General features: G+C 37.2%; 1 protein-coding gene across 1 annotated transcript in view; it reads left to right on the forward strand.

Annotated features, from left to right (window-relative positions):
• LOC150085927 (Na(+)/citrate cotransporter-like) overlaps window positions 1-18545 on the forward strand; it is a 189690-nt gene that overhangs the window by 133561 nt on the left and 37584 nt on the right. The window contains exon 10 of the mRNA XM_090373586.1: window positions 15663-15843. Coding sequence (XP_090229712.1) covers window positions 15663-15843 — 181 coding nt within the window. The remainder of the gene's footprint in view (window positions 1-15662; window positions 15844-18545) is intronic.

Here is an 18545-nt window from a genome sequence, read left to right on the forward strand (position 1 = left end):
CTGAATAATGGTGAACGTTTCATCTACATATCTTTTCCATTTGCACATGGGGAACTCTAACCCATCGAAGATCCTTTTTTCCAGTTCCTCCATGGCCAAATTCGCTACTGTGGCGCTAATAGGAGAACCCATGGCTGTGCTATGGACCTGCTTATACCTAACTCCTTGATACACCATAGTGGTGCTAGAAAGGCAAAGTTCCACACCTGAGCAAATATCCTCCACACTTCAAGGCGTGTAGCACACGCTTCTTGGTTAGACCGGGGTTCAAGCCCATCACCACCAAATACGGAGGATGCGGAAAGGTCAGGGAATGACCACCGCATATCCCGGAGCAATATGGCCTTAGTTGCTAATGCTCCTAAAAACCAAATAAACAAACAAACAACAACTTAAAGGCGACCTACTACTTAAAGTGTCATCTCTTTCTAAAGCCATTCTTACACACTGCACCCCATGAGAAATGGGAATGCATGTAAACAATGATACTACATTAAAGGATATCAGTAGTAGTGTATCTTCATTGCATTTGGCACTAATAAGGAAGTTGGTGTTGGATAGAGTTACTAGAATAGCCGACACCTACAGGCAGAGGCAGATCAATAAGTTATTAGAGGAAAAGATGGTTCAACGCACTGATAATAGTACTCATTTTATTCATAATCTGGGTAGTAAGCAGCTAACCAAATGACAGGAGGGAGTGTTGAATTTGGGGACCAAGTTTGCACTTATACCTCCCAAACCACCTATTGCTGAAATAGCCATAGGTATTGAAAAGGCAATTGGTAAATTACCAGCGATTTTGGCTAATAAAATTTGTGTTAAATCTGCTGCTATTCTGAGTCAAGCTAAGACGGCACCTTTTAACTTTAACCTTAGTCAAAGAAGAGCATTAAAATAACTTAGACGTGATGATAAAATTGTGGTCTTACCAGCTGATAAAGGTAGATCGACTGTAGTTTTAGATAAGGAGGATTATCATAGAAAAGCTTTGGAACTCTTACAAGACAGTTCTACATATAGGGTTACTTGAAGAAATCCGCTGGTTAACCTAGAACGACATGTTAATAAAGTTGCGCAGCATTGGCTAAAAGTGGGGAAGATCACCAAAGAAGTATTTTGGTCTTTACATGCAACAGTATGTCAGCTTCCCAGATTCGATGGTCTTCCGAAAATACATAAAGTGGGGATCCCACTCAGACCTATTCTATCTTTTATTGGAAGTCCCACTTACGCTTGTCCAGATTTTTAGTGAAGTTGATTGCCCCTATAGTAGCACACTCTATTTTCACTGTCAAGAATAGTAAGGATTTTGTAAGTTTTGTGAAGGATCAAACTATAGAAGGAAGTGAAATTATGATATCCTTATATGTAGTATCATTATTTACATGCATTCCCATTTCTCATGGGGGTGCAGTGTGTAAGAATGGCTTTAGAAAGAGATGATACTTTAAGTAGTAGGTCGCCTTTAAGTGTGGAGGATATTTGCTCCGGTGTGGAACTTTGCCTTTCTAGCACCACTATGGTGTATCAAGGAGTTATGTATAAGCAGGTTCATGGCACAGCCATGGGTTCTCCTATTAGCGCCATAGTAGCGAATTTAGCCATGGAGGAACTGGAAAACAGGATCTTCGATGAGTTAGAGTTCCCCTTGCGCAAATGGAAAAGATATGTAGATGACACGTTCACCATTATTCAGAAGGGGAGAGAGGATGAAGTACTTCATTTGCTTAACAGCTTCTCCAAATTTATCCAGTTCACCTCAGAGGTGGAAGCAGCTGGTATCCTCCCATTTTTAGATGTACTGGTCTCTAGAGCAGGACTCAGGCTTAAAACATCAGTGTTTAAAAAACCTATGTGCCGGAGTCAATGCACCCACTATAGTTCGGTGCAAGCTATGCAACATAAGAACAGCATCGCTAAATCATTATTAGATAGGGTAGAGTCCCACTGCAGTACCTCTGAATATAGAGAAAAAGAAATTAGACGAGTCACAGCAGACCATAAGAAATGTGGCTACCCCCAGAGGGTCATGGACAAATATATAAGAAGGGTGATGCCCAGGCAAAGTGAACCATTTGTGCCAGTTGCCACCGCATACATTCCCTACTATCCGGGCCTTACTGAGCATATAACAAGAGTGCTTCGTGAATGTCAGACACGCTGTGTGCAGCTGCCAGGGCGTAGGTTGCACACAGTGGTGTCCCAGGTTAAGGACCCTATAACGAATGATTTTAGCAGTGGGGTCGTATACGTGATTAAGTGCCTGGATTGTGGGGAGTGTTATGTGGGTGAAACTAGGCGGCGATTTAAGGATCGTCTGGGGGAGCACATGAATGCCATAAAAGCCACAGATTATGGAAAGTCTGCTGTGGCTGAACATTTTTGGGAAAGGCAGCACCAGAACTCCCCAGAGGATGCGGTCATCGTTGACCGGGCACATGGGTTCTGGAACCACAAGTGGCTCGAGAGCCTGCGAATCTGTTCATCAGACAATAATACTATTAACAGAGACAGGGGTATGCATATGCATCCCCTCTTTGAGGCTGTGGTCCTCAGTACGGATGAACGGTTTTGCTTTCTGCGCTCTCGAGCCATTTCCGGTTCTAATAGGCATGAAGGGAATTCCGCCCATACGCTGGTTGAACCACATGTGGAAGTGCCGTGAGCCTGCTATTTATATCTGGATGTGTTGTGTAAGTTTTAACTTACTGTTGAGAAAGGAAGCGGATGCTTCCGAAAGCTACAGTTATAGTGCTTTTATTCTATCATATATTTTAAATGTTTTATATATTTATTTTTTTAATATATTATTTATATTTAATATATTTTATATATTTATATTTTAATATTTTAATATTTTAATATATTTATATATTTAATATTTTAATATTTTAATATATTTATATATTAATATTTTAATATTTTAATATATTTATATATTTAATAAATATATAAAATATATTTATTAAATATATTTTAATATATTTATATATTTAATAAATATATAAAATATATTTATTAAATATATTTTAATATATTTATATATTTAATATTTTAATATTTTAATATATTTATATATTAATATTTTAATATATTTATATATTTAATAAATATATAAAATATATTTATTAAATATATTTTTATATATATAATTTTATATATATTTTTTATATATTTTATATTTTTAAGCGGCCTCCGTAGCCGAGTGGGCAGGAGCGGGAGTGCAGTAGCACACGCTCTTTGAGTAGACCGGGGTTCAAGCCCCTGACTGCTGAATACGGTCAATCTGCCAACCTGCACTGGACCAGCGTGGCAGATTATGGTCCATTTCCCTCAGCATGAATTGTTGAGGAGGCTTCCATCCTGCAGTGGGTTGATAATAGCTGCACTTTACTTTTTTTTACTTTATATTTATTTTAATCCAGTTTAGGTTTTATATTTATTGTAAATAGATTGTTTGTACTATATTTTATATTACAGTATTAAAATTTTCTTAATTTAATTTAAATGGTTGGTGTATGAGTTTATTATTATGATATGGCAGTTTATGAAATAGGTTTTATTCAAGTATTCGTGGTTTACTGCCACATTAATATTAGTATAGTTTGGGGTATAAAATAAATGTCTTTTGATATCTTGATGTGTGCATTTGTTTTACCTTATATATCTAGTGAGTCTTCGAGTAGAAGCTTCTGCTCTGGTGATTAGGTAATTCAACAGGTTTTTGAGGTAATAGGAATTATTCATAATTTATTTCTTTTTCAGTATATCTGTAATGTGAGCATCCAAAGGAATGTGGGCTTCACTTGTGAACAGTCACTTATTTTTAACCCACAGTCAGAACATGGCTTCCTTAGAAGTAGCTAGTGTTTTTATTTCAATTAACCACTTTTTAAAGAAAAAAAGGAAACAAAATAAAAAATGTTGGTGGCAAACAGAAGTTTTCAGGCATGCAAATGTGTAATAGCAGTTCATCTTTATTAGCTGATTTAAAATACCAAGAAATTAATAGGCATCTAAAGAATTTCATTCGTATGGCATCAACACATTTTGATTTTGTTAAATGTAATTGATCCAAAATAATGAAAATTAAAATAATGAAATTTCTTCGAAATATGAAGAAAGATTTCATATTTGGAGAAGCTATTCTACTCCATTCCATTCTAATTATTTAACTGTTTATAGTTAGAAATTTTTACACATTAATAGAGAAAAGAATTGTTGACTACTCTTCAAAGAGTAGTGTTTTAATGAAAACTGGCAAAAGCTGTCCACACTAGTGTACCTGGTGTAATGTAACATCCTTCAGTGATTTTTGAAAAACTAAGAGTACTTTGGCTAGAGTGTGCTACAAACCAACAGGGTGAATAATACAGTAACATTATCCCTATTTGTGTATTCATGTTACGTTACATATAAATGGTATGGCAGAATGTTCAAGTGTGGACAAAGCCTTACATCGCCCATTTGAAAACAGTAGAAATCAGAAATAGCCTCTGGGAACTGCATCCCCCCCCTCCTTCCCGACCGGTGCCTCCATAGCCAGGTGGGCAGGAGCGGCAGTGCACAGCACATGCTTTTTGATTAGACCGGGGTTCGAGCCTGTGGCCACCAAACACGGAGGATGCAGAAAGGTCAGGGAATGACCACCGCATATCCCCGGAGCAATATGGCCTTAGTTGCTAATGTTCCTAAAAACCAAATAACAACAACAACAACCTTCCCAACCAACCGGTGGTAAAACCACAAATTTTATGTTTTGAATATTCAAAAAATAAAAGCAGATAACATTGCATTTTTTAATGATATGATTTTCCTTTTGCATCATATAATGTATATTAATTACTTATTAATTTGGAAGAAACATTCTGTTATGCCAGTGTGGTGCATTCTGGCTGAAATATGGATATGTATTAAAATTTTTCTGGATTTATTTTTATGAGTTGGCAAGTACATAATAGAATATTAAAATGAAGGTTACATATGCATGCAGCTCTGAATAATCAATTAAAATTAATTCATAAGCATTGTATTATGCAAATTACTAAAATTTATACAAAGATAGCAGCTACCAACTCGTGTAATTTCAAGGCTACCCTTTCAAGAGTATCTGTCCCATTACTTCAGGTTCAAATGGTAAGTCATTGTTTAGTGTTAATAGGCCTGTCAATTTTTCCAGTTTTTGGTTATTTCATATGCTGTCTTCCAACGTAGGTAGTTTATTCTTCCAATTTTCATGAAAATTCCTTGAAATTGTAGTCATGTCATTAAATCCATTATTTTTTATTGTTTTTTTTTTTTTTTCAAACCTTACTGGAATAAATAGCAATTGTGTACTAAGAGTCATTGGGTGTGGCTAATCTTTCTGTATTGTTAAAAATTTATTAGATCTCATACCCACTGCTTACTAAATTGTTAGGTTGACAGACCAAGAATTTATATTAGCACAGGAAATTTTTTCATATATTAGTGATTGCAGTTTTCCAATTTTTGATCAGCAATAACATGGGGGGTTAATTAGTATTCCCCATATATTAGAAACTGTGATTAACTTTCATAGGCTAATGATTATACTTCTGTTTTTGAACAGGATCAGTTGAGGATTAATTAGTTTTTTTAGATATTCTGTTTACAATTCAGTAAATGTGATTATTATTTACGAAAGGCATGCTTGTATGCAAGGTATATACTTCACTGCATAATATAGATGAGACCGCATTTAATGAGTTATCATTGTTTGCCAATATTTAGCACATTGACTACTTTTGTCATAGAGCACCATTCCACATTGTATAACAGTTTATGTTGTCTTTTATTGTATTGTTATTATGTCTATACAAGTGTGTGTTCACAGCCTGATTTGCATGTTATTGTTGTGGCTGAAAAACATGGAATGACTTATGGGAAACCCTACCCCCTTCATATGAGATGGGCTAACTACAATCCCAGCTGAAGTGCCCATAAGAATCTCTGCAAACAAGTGATAAGCTGCAAATCCACTATACTGTCATGGAGGATGCATTTAACCTTGTGACTGGTGTATAAGATCAAAATGTGCTATGGCAGTAATTAAAATTACTCCATAATTGCAGTTCCTTTTGATTTACACTATAAATGTTTTATTAATGAAGAAGTTTGGCCATTAACAAATAAAATAACATGTTTTCATTAAACCTAATGTACACAATTGTTAAAAATATAAATTTAAAAGTAATAGGGTCTTTCTGCTCAATTCTGGCAGCACGCTATCATCACGAGCTCTGGGAGCAGCTCAAATTACTGTTGTATGCCTGCTTATGTAAACAATTTGAGCACCCAAGCAACAACTGAAGAATATGAGTTTCATTTTCACTTGTGAAAATTAAAAGTGCCAATGTAAACAACTCCAATGCCAGTTATAAATAATGCATTAGTTTAATTTTCACAAGTGCTGCTCTTTTCTAATCTTAGTAGTGCAAAGTTTCTTCTTCCCATAGCAACAAATTATGTCATGCCCAGAGAAGGGAGGTGAGTTAACAAGCACATCTTCCAATGGTATTATTTTAAAATAATTTAAAATATATCATTTCAATGCAAAAAAAAAAATGTATTGTTCCCACTTGTGTTCATTATAGATTGAAAATGTAAGGTAGCATCAAAAAATATTAATTTTGAATTACTTCTTGCCGATAAAAAGTCTTAAAAATGTAGCATTTGATGGAAGGTTTGTCTCATTGTGTAATGGCCATTGGATGCTCACCACAGATTTAATGGAATTTGAAAATACAAACAGTAATAAAACAATTTAAATTAAATTAAATAATGAAGACCGTATTTTGAAACTTTAATTTGGGGCCTTCTTCTGTGGGAATAATTAATCTTTTCTTACACTGCTTTACATAAATGGTGGTAACTACATATCTCTAGAGGCTATATGTCAACTGGTGCCAAAGAAAGACCATATCTGGCAATCCCACTCTATAGAGTTGCCAGATATTGATCTCCTTTGAAGAATATTTTCCTGTCAATACGGACATCGAAAATTACAGGTGGATAGCTAACTATTTCTTGAAAAACCAAAACTCCTGTGTCCTCTCTACAAAAGAAGAAGAAGAACTGATTGGTATCTTTTGTGACACATCACTCCAAGAAAAGGTTTTTACTGTTCTACTGCCTTTGTTCTGGGCTAGTTTGTTGTTTCCCTAATTCATCATACAAAGTTCATAAATACTTTTGAATGTGACAGAAGAAGAAATTAAAGAGCTTCAGGAACAAAACGTAATTGCTGTCAAAAGAATTATGACCAAAAGGGACAATATACTCACACCAACCAGAAATATCATTCTCACCTTTAACAGTCCAAATCTACCTTCATCAGTAAAAGCAGGTTATCTACATTGTCGCATTCGTCCTTATATTCCTAATCTGTTGAGATGCTATAAATGCCAAAAGTATGGCCACTCTCAAACAGCATGCAGAGGGAACCCAGCTTGTCCCAACTGTGGATCCTCCAATCACAGTCAAAATGACTGTTCACCGAAAGAAATGATCTGTCCTAATTGCAGAGGTAACCATCCTGCTTACTCTAAAACATGTGAGAGGTGGAAAATGGAGAAAAAAATTGTAAAATATAAAGTTGAAAACAAAGTTAGTTAACAGGAAGCAAGAAAATTAATTGCACCCAGTATACCTAACCGTACCTATGCCAGTATTGCAAACAAATATCAAACAATAGCCATGCAAACCGATGTTACCATTCTATCCAGCATATCAATCTCCGACTGGGCTCGAGCTGTCCTCTGTCATCATCAGTCCAATGCCCTGAAGCACTCAGACCAAGCAAGTAATATGCCTCTTATGATTCCAGCAAAATCTCCTCATCCACCAGTGATTGCTACTACTCCAAATAATCCTAGTTCAACTTCAAAAAAGATTATTCAGGACACACCAATGGACTCATCCAAACAGGAAGATCCGATTCTGGAAATATTTGTAGAAGAAGATATGGTCACCCTACCTTTCCAAAAAGAGACAAACCAAAGCCAGAATGCCATAAGGCAGCCATTGTAGAGGCTTTCGTGGCAACATCGACGACATTCGGTACTTAATTAGACTCTACTCTCCAGTGGGGTTTCTGTCTGCAGGAAACTTATTTAACTACTCAAATTTCTGTTTTCCTAAAAAACTACTCAATCTATTGAAGAGATCAGAATACATCTGACTCTGCTCATAGTGGTATAGCTATTTTGATTAACTCAAAGATCCCTGCTAGCCAAATCATTCTCCAAACCCAAATTGAAGCCGTTGCTGTGTGTCTGATTACTCAGATTGAGTTTACGCTAGTCTCAGTCTATCTCACACCAAATTATACCTACTTTTATAAAGATCTCAAAGAACTTTTAATACAGCTACCCTCCCCTTTCTGCTTGCTAGGGGATTTCAATGGCCACCACCCTTTATGGGGATCCTCTAAATTAGATAGATAGAGCCGACTGATTGAAACTCTACTAGATAAACAAAACCTAACCATTCTTAATAGTGGTGCACATACCCACATACAGTTACCTACTGGACAGACTTCTGCAATTGACCTCTCGATTTGTTCCCCGGTACTGTTTCCAGTCATTCAATGGTCCACTATGGATGATCCCATGGGCAGTGACCATTTTCCAATTGTTTGTAACCTGCTCACTACACAACCACCATTAGATCAACTCTGCAGGAAATGGAAATTTTCTAAAGCCAAATGGGCCAAATTTCAATCAGCAATCACTCATGACAGAGAAACTATTCAACTAACTACAGCCTATAGATAAAGTAACTGATATATCACATCCTGTCTTTTAGTTGCAGCTAAATACTCAATTCCATTATCAAATCTCCCAACTCGATGGCACTTCAACTACTCGTGGAACGAAGAGTGCACGAAAGCAAAGAAGGAAAAAAATAAAGCATTCAATTTATTCCATCAATTTCCAATGGCAACTAATTTAATTAGCTACAGGAAGCTAAGGGCAAAAGTGTGGCTTTCTGGGAAGTTTCCAATCTTCCCTTCCCCAATTCTTTCATACAATGTGCAAGATTAACCCAAGCACGGTACTAAGTACTATAGGTTCTAATACCTCTCGTGTTTGGAGTTCACATAAAAAAAAAAAAAAAAAGAACTCTCTGGTCCTCTAGATATAGCAAATGCCTTGGGCGAAACCTTTGCCCAAGTCTCAGCTGCATCAAAACTACACTCCCAATTGCCAAAAAATTAAGACTGCCACTGAACAGAGACCCATCAACTTTAGAACCTCACTATCACTTCCGTATAATCAGCCTCTTGAATATTGTGAACTTTTACAAGCCATCAGAACAACACGAAACAGTGCCACTGGGCCAGATGGCATATATTATGTCATGCTGCAGCATCTCAATGAGAAAAACTTACAAATGCTGCTAGTCTTCTTTAACCGGATCTTCCTGGAAAATATCTATCCAACCTCTTGTCACCATGCTACAGTTTTGGCCTTTTTGAAACATGGAAAAGATCCCTCCAGTCTTAATAGTTACAGGCCAATCTCTCTGTCAAATTGCCTTTTTAAAATTCTTGAAAAAATCCACAGTCGACTTACCTGGATCATTGAAACTGAACATCTATTGAGTAATTGTCAACATGGCTTTCGCAAAAATAGGTCCTCCCTAGATCTGATGATCAAGGCCAAATCTGAAATTTGCAATGCTTTTGTGAAAAACGAACACCTTGTCATGGTCTCCATTGATATAGAGAAGGCATTTGATACAATCTGGCGGTATGGCATTCTCGGTGACCTACATAATCTTGGTCTACGAGGCAACCTGCCTATATTTATTAGGAATTTCCTCCAGAGCCGCTCTTTTTAGGTTTGGTACCAAAACTCCTTTTCTTCTACATTCTCGCAGGAAGAAGGAGTACCACAGGGGTTGGTATTGAGCGCAACTCTATTTGCCCTTAGAATTGATTCCATTACAAAAGAACTTCCAAATACTGTGGAAGCCAATTTTTATGTTGACGATCTCTCTATTTCTTGCCATTCTCAGAGCATGAGATCTATTGGAATGAGCAGAAGCCTGAAAAACAAGATGCAGGATATTTCAGAGACTGCTGGGAGTCATTGCGGTACAAGTAAACACATGGGTTGTGTTAGGGTAGCTAAGAATAGAAACAGATGTATGTATACTTGTGTGTACACCAATGCTAGGAGTTTAGTAAATAAATTTCATGAATTTGAGGTATTGCTCAAAACATCAAAGGCAGATATTGTTGGGATTTCAGAGACGTGGTGTCACACAGATATAAGGAATGCAGAACTGGAATTTGGGGAGTACAACGTCTACAGAAAGGATAGGAAGAGAGGAGGGGTTATGCTATTAGTTAAGAAACACATAAAATCCAAGGAAGTGAAGCCAGTCGACATCGCTGGACAGTGCAGTGTCGAGTCAGTTTGGTGTGACATAAGCATTGGGAGATCAAAATTTAGAGTAGGAGTGTGCTATAGGCCTAATGACTCTGATGAGTATAATAAGAAACTGTACAGAGAAATAGAGTGGGCCAGTAAATCAGAGAGTCTTATAATGGGGGATTTTAATTTCCCAGATATTGACTGGAATTTGGGGGCTGGTCACTCACACACTAGCAAGGCTTTTGTGGATTTATTGAATGATTGTTTTGTACTCAATATGTTCGGGAGGCAACTAGAGGGAGTAATACTCTTGATTTGATTATCAGTAGTGATTCTTCATGCATTAAGAATCTGCAGGTAAATGAACCACTAGGTGGCAGTGATCACAGTGTGCTGAAGTGGGATTTACTCAAAGAGGTAACTACCATTAGGGGTAAAGGGAAGGGTTATTGCTTTCGTAAAGGCGACTACGATGGACTGAGACAGTATTTAAATTCTATACAGTGGGACCAACTGATGATGTTACCAACAGCAAATCAAAATGGGAAGCATTCAAAGAACTTATCTTGGAAGCTACTAGGCTTTACATACCAACTAAGAAATATTGTTCAAGGTTTAGGCCTAAATGGATGTCAGATGAACTAATGAGACATATGGCAGAGAAGAACAATGCATGGGATACATACAAATTAACATGTGACACAAAGCCTATGATAGATACAAGTTGATCTGTAACCAAGTTACAAAGGAGGTTAGGCAGGCGAAGGCAGATTACGAGAAATCTTTGGCAAGGGATGCAAAGAAAAACAGCAAAGAGTTCTTTACTTATGGCCGACCGGGCTAGCCGAGTGGGTAAAGTACCTGCCCGGCAACCCAAAGGTCGCGGGTTCGATTCCCGCCTCGGGCTTGGATCAAAGTACTGCAAAAACCTTGGGAGGTGCAATATGGCCACAGCAACCGATGCGCCAACAACTACCAAATCAAATCAAATCAAATCTTTACTTATGTAAACTCTAGAAGGAAGGGGATGAATCAGATTGGTCCACTTGATATCGATGGGTCAACTGTTGATGATCCTGCTCAGGTAGCTAACAAACTAAATGAATATTTTGCATCGACATTCACACATGAGGAGTTATTCAGCGAGGGGAATGCCAGAGGTGTATTCAACTCTGGCAGTAAGCTAGAGAATCTTGTAATAACTGAGAGTAAAATGGAGGAGAAATTGTTGAAGATAAACACAAGAAAGGCACCTGGGGTGGATAGGATCTATCCAGTTATGTTAAAGGAGGCAGCAAAGCAAGTAAGCAAACCCTTAGCCATAATTATGAGAGCTTCCTTGGACTCAGTGGAGGTACCCACAGACTGGAAATGTGCAAATGTGACCCTAATTCACAAAGGAAGATCAAAGGCTGACACAAGTAATTATAGACCTGTGAGTTTAATTTCTGTTCCAGGAAAATTAATGGAGGCACTTGTTAAAAAAGCACTGCAGGATCATCTAGACAAGACTTCAGTTATAGCTCAGACACAGCATGGTTTTGTTAAGGGGAAGTCTTGCCTGACCAATTTGATTGGATACTATGATGCAGTCACAAAAGAACTGGATGTAGGGAATAACATTGATATTATATACTTGGATCTTAGAAAGGCTTTTGATACTGTTGCACATGGAAGACTGCTGCACAAATGGGAGCAGTGTGGCACTGGAGGCAAATTGCTGCTATGGATAAAGGGATGGTTGAGGGGGAGAAGACAGAGAGTGGTAATCAATGGACACTGCTCAGTGTGGACTAATGTTATTAGTGGAGTCCCTCAGGGTTCAGTGTTGGGTCCATTATTGTTTTCTGTATTTATAAATGATATTGATGATGGTATATCAAGCTTAATGTCCAAGTTTGCAGACAATACGAAGGTTGGCAGGGTTGTCAAATACACTACTGACACTATGCTGCTGCAACAGGATCTGGAAAGGTTGAGTAGGCTGAGAGGTGGCAAATGAAGTTTAACATTGACAAATGTAAAGTACCACATATGGGAAACAGCAACTCCAGAGCAACGTATCAACTCTGTGGTACTACACTGACAGTGGTAGAGAATGAAAGGGACCTGGGGGCGGTTGTGCAGGCAGATATGAAGTTCTCTGAGCAGTGCAGACGGGCTGCAAGAGTAGCTCATGGTGTCTTGTCAATGATATACAGTAATTTTTCTAGCAGGGATAAGGAGGTGATTATTCTCTTGTATAAGGCAATGGTCAGGCCACACCTAGAGTACTGTATACAGTACTCTAGGTGCCTGGAGGCCTCATTTCAAGAAGGATGTAGAGCTGCTGAAATGAGAAGGGCAACAAGATTAGTGAGTGGAACAAAGGGGTGCTCTTACGAAGAAAGGCTTAAGTTTTGCAAATTACAGTGTCTGGAGACTAGGCACCAGCGAGGTGATCTGATAGAGGTGTATAAAGCCTTGAATGGTTTGAGCATGCTCAATGCTGATGGGATTCTTCCTCTTGCTCAGAATAATCACCTGAGAGGGCATAAATTCAAATTGAGGAAAGACAGATGTAGGATAGATGTGCGGAAATTTGCCTTTAGCCAGCGGGTGGTTGGTTGGTGGAACAGACTTCCATCCCTTGTCGTGGAAGTTGATAGCCTAAATAAGTTTAAGGCTCAGCTGGACAGGTATTTCGAACGAACAGAGGGGTGAACTGGAAGTGGTTTTTTTTTTTGGCTGATGCTGCATAAGCTTGCTTTCTTGCATCAAATGCCTCTACTAATGCTAATGCTATTGAACAGTAATTGCAGATGTCCCTCAATTAAGTACAAAAATGGGCTGAGTTCCATGAATATCATCTTTCCCATCAGAAAACTGTTGTGATCCAGTTTTGCAATCAATGTAAATTACATATAGACCCTGAACTTCGGATATCAAATTCCACCATCTCGATTGTCAACAATACTAGATTCTTGGAGTTGATATTGGACAGCAAATTAAACTTCTTTGAGCACATTAAAGTAATATGTACTACCTGTCTGAAAAAGCTGAACATGCTAAGAGCTCTATCTGCCCTGTCTTGGGGAGCAGATCATACAACTTTGCTGCTCTTATAGAGAGCACTGATTAGACCCCGTTTGGATTATGGTGCCCCAGTTTATGATTCTGCCCAAAAGAGTGTATTGCGCTGGCTCGATCCTGTACAACGCAATGCGCTGTAGATTGCTCTTGGTGCTTATAGGACATCTCCAACTTATAGTCTATATATTGAAGCCCATGAGCCCCACCTGTACCTCCCCAGAAAAATGTTACTACTTAAATATGCAGCCAGAATACAAAACTGTTCTCCGCACCCCATTCAGCCATATCTCTTTAATCCACCATTTCACAATCTCTATAGAAATAAATCAAATGAAATATGACCTGCAGGCCTACGGCTCCTTGAAATATCACAAAATTGGAATGTTCCTCTCCACAGTAGGCAGCAGATAAAGAATTATTCTCACCCACCATGGACTCCCTTTCCTTAACCAACCTGTGATAATTATTTTCTCCGATGGGGAAAGAATCGTCTACCAACTCTGAATGTGCAACAACTCCATGCTAGCCATATTCAAAACTATTTTGACTTCTTACTGATATATACTGATGGTACCAAATCTCATTCAACTGGTGGAGCAGCAGCAGTGTTTCCCTCTGCTATCATATCAGCTTCTCTTCCACCTGAGTACAGCAGCTTTTCAGCAGAATTATATGCAATACAATTAGCTCTAGAAAATTTGACTCTTCACCCATCTGCAAAATATTTAGTTTACACCGACTCTCTCAGCTCAATTAGAGCAATGCAGAATCCCTGTCATAAGGATCACCCTGTTTTAAATCAAATCAGAAATTTGATGTTGAAAATTGAAGATCGTCAGCAACAAGTGAACTTTTGATGGATTCCAGCACATTCAGTCATTAAAGGGAATGAGCTGGCTGATATTTCTGCTAAAAATCCATCAACCTTAGACTTAACCTCTGTCTTTATTCCAGTTTCTGATTATAATATTATAATTCAAACAGTATACCATGCATAGCGGACAGAGCTATGACATAAACAAACAAATAATAAACTTTTCCAGTTGAAACAGTACCCAAAATTTTGGCACTCGTGCATGCAGACAGTTCGGCGAGAAGAAATGGTACTCGCAAGGATTAGAATAGGACATGCTCATCTGACTCACCTCCATCTACTCACAGGCGATGATCCTCCTCAGTGTTCACACTGCTCTGAGCATCTAACAGTCAAACATATTTTGATTGACTGTCCAAATTATCAGCAACATCGAACTTCAATATTTCATTCTCTGGCTAATCTCCGAGAACGAATAACATTAAATGATATCATTGGTGAAAATGCAAATATTAATGAACTTTTCTGTTATTTGAAACAAATAGGAATGTATGAATGACTATGATTAGTTTTTGACATGAAATGAGATTGAACTGTCTTCATATTAATTTATTTTATTTTTTTTCAACATTCCTATGAATAGGTGCAATATAGCCACAGCAGCTTGTGTGCCATTAAACACCTATACCACACACATACCCTAATTGAATGCATGTTACACCATTCTAATAGTTTCCGAAAAGAATCAGTGAAGGCATTCAAAGAGGTGACATTCAGCTTGGTGGTTACATTTTTCTTTATGTCCTCAACATCCTGAAATCTCTTTCCTTTGAAGACAGTTTTCATATTGGAAAAGAGGATGTCCACTAGTGCTAGATCAGGAGAGTAGGGTGGATGGTTGATCTGTACAGTGCCATGTTTTATCAGAAATATCTTCACAACAAGTGTAGAATGGGCAGAAGCAGTTGTCCAACAAGAACCCAGCTGCCTTTCTCTCAAAATTACAGCCTCACCAGAGAATGCATAAAATTCCTTGTGAAGCACATTCTGCCAAAAAACACAATCAGCATCATCTTGATCTTGCACTTCTGTAAACAACAGTTTTTGTGCCTTGGTGATGATATTGAAGTCCACTTTATGTTTTGATGCATTGTCTCAGAGTCATACTGAAACACCCAACACATCTCCAGTGACAATATAGTCAAGGAAATTGGTATTGTTTTTATAAGTCTGAATGAAGTTTTACCTATACACAATATTTTATAATCCTGTCTTTATTAGTATTTAGTTTATAAATGAAAAACTACAAGCAGTAAAAGTAGTATAAATGAAAACACATGCTCTTAAACAATTTTCTTTTTCCCTTTCAGAGAAATCAAAGATGCCACACCCTCTTTAGGAATTTGTTTGTTCCTCTTTCTAATGCCAGCAAAACCAACCCTTTCTGGACAAAGCCCACCATTACTGGACTGGAAGACAGCTCAGAGAAAGATTCAGTGGGGAGTTTTGATTCTTCTGGGCAGTGGATTTTCAGTGGCTGAAGCATCTAAAGTATGTCATGTGGATTTATTATTGGTTCAATAAACTTATTGAAATATGGGGATCATGTATTTCTGATGATGCATTTGGGCTCTGGTTGTGTTGTCAGGACTGTTTCTGACATCATATAAGGTTCACAGACAATATACATGGTGTTTAAAAAAAAAAATTCTGGGACGTATTCTAAAGTCCAAAATAAGAGAAAAAGTTGTATAAATGTGTATCCAATTCTGAATGGTTTTAGAGGTTGTGGCTGTTTCAGTTTTAAGAAATGGTTTTGAAGTTTTGAATGGTAAACAAAAAAAAAAAAAAAAGCAATAAATAAGAATAAGCAAACTTTAACTAATAAATATCTATTTATACTAAGTATATATCTACTTATTAACCTGTTTTGCTGTTGCCTTCAACCTACTTGGACAAATTCCACCAGCTCCTCATATGTGATTTCCTTTCAATGGTAATTCTTTACTAACAGTCCACCTTCCATTATCATAAAATCATTCAACTCTCAGTTTGTATTACTAGGCCACTGATATCTTCAAAGTTTAAAAATTTCCTCACATATTAATGTACAAGCAAAATTTATTCATTTACTAATTTAATTAATTTTCTTATTTATTTTTATTTAAATCCATGTATTCATTTATTTACTCAGCTTATCAGCACCACTTCAATATCACCAATACTGTTACTGCAAATATCAAGTATTAGCAGTGGCAACTGTTGCAAGAAAGCAAGCTTATAAAAAATCAGCCAGAAAAACTTTCCACATCTCCCGTCTATCCCCTCCAATAACTTGTATAACCCTTTCTCGAATTTAATTTTAATCAAACTTCACAAACCTCCACAACAGATAAAAGTTTGTTCCAACAATCAACCACCCACTGGCTGAAGGCAAACTGCACATCTATCTTGCAACCATCCTTCCTCAATTTGAATTTATGCCCCTCTTAGTTAAGAAACACATAAAATCCAAGGAAGTGCATCCAGTTGACATAGATGGACAGTACAACGTTGAGTCAGTTTGGTGTGACATAAGCACAGGGAAAGCAAAATTGAGAGTAGGAGTGTGTTATAGGCCTAATGACTGCAATGAGTATACCAAACAACTATACAGAGAAATAGAGTGGACCAATAAATCAAAATATCTTATAATGGAGGATTTTGAATTTACAGATATTGACTGAAATTTATGGGTTGGTCATTTATACACTAGCAAGACTTTTGTAGATTTCTTGGATGGCATGTTTTCTACCTCAGCATGTTAGAGAGGCAACAAGAGGAAGCAGTCTTCTTTATTTGGTTATCAGCAGTGATTCTACATTGATTGAGAATCTGCAGCTAAAAAACCCACTGGGTAGCAGTGATCACAGTGTACTAATGTGGAATTTAATTAGAGACAACTGCTGTCAAGGGTAAAGGGAAAGGCTTCAGCTTTCATAAGAGTGACTACAGTAGTCTCAGACAGTTTTTAAATTCTATGCAGTGGGACTGATGATATTACCAACAGAAAATTCTAAATAGGTAGCATTCAGGATAGTAATCATAGAAGCTACTAGACTTTTGATACCAAGGAAGAAATACTGTTCAAATGACCTAAATTGATGCCAGATGAACTATTGAGATACATGGCAGAGAAGAAAAGTGCATGGGATGCATATAAATTATCAGGTGATACAGAAGCCTATGGTAGACAGAAATTAATCTGTAATCAAGTCATAAAGGAAGATAGGCAAGCTAAGATAGATTCTGAAAAGTCTCTGGCAAAGAATGTAAAGAAATGCAAAGAATGTAAAGAAAAGCAAAGATTTCTATGCTTATATTAACAATAGAAGGAAGGGATTGAATCACATTGGGTCACTTGATGTCAAAGGGATAACCATTGATAACCCTGCTTGGGTTGCTGACAAATTGAATAGGTGTTTGCATCTATATTTACACATGGAGAATTATTTAGGGGAAGGAATGTAAGAAATCTATCAAACTTTAACAGCAAGGTAAATGACTTTGGTAACTGAAAGGAAAGTAGAAGACAAATTCTTGTAGCTGAACATAAAAAAGGCACCTGGGAGTGAATGTGATTTATCCATTCATATTAAGGGAGACAGAAAAGGAGGTAAGCAAACCCTTAACCATAATTATGAGAGAATCCTTGGATTCAGGGGAGGTCCATATGGAATGTATCCCCAATTCATAAAGAGAGTGATTAAACGGTGACATGAATAATTACATAGCTTTATTTCTGTTCCAGGGAAATTAATGGCACCACTGATTAAAGTAATGCAGGACCATCTAGACAGGATTGTAGTTATACTACAGTCACAGCATGGATTCGTCAAGGGGCAATCTTATCTAACCAATCTGATAGGTTACTATGATGCAGTGACCAAGGAACTGTATGCAAAAAAAATAATTTTGATATCATATACTTGGATTTCAGAAAGGATTTTTACACTGTAGCATATAAAAGACTGATGTATAAACTGGAGCAGTGGCTGGTATTAAGGGCAAGTTACTGCTATGGATAAAGGGATGGTTAAATGTAAGGTAAGAAGACAGAGAGTGATTATTAATGGGCACTGCTCTTCATAGACTAATGTTATTAGTGGAGTCTGCCATGGTTCAGAGCTGTTTTCAGTATTTATTAATGATATTGATAAAGGTATATCAGGCTTAATATTTAAGTTTGCAAATGATACAAAGGTTAGCAGAGT

The sequence above is a fragment of the Mastigoproctus giganteus genome, chromosome 5 (genome assembly GCF_048544385.1).
Source record: "Mastigoproctus giganteus isolate SK-2022 chromosome 5, ASM4854438v1, whole genome shotgun sequence".
Classification (NCBI taxonomy): Eukaryota; Metazoa; Arthropoda; class Arachnida; order Uropygi; family Thelyphonidae; genus Mastigoproctus; species Mastigoproctus giganteus.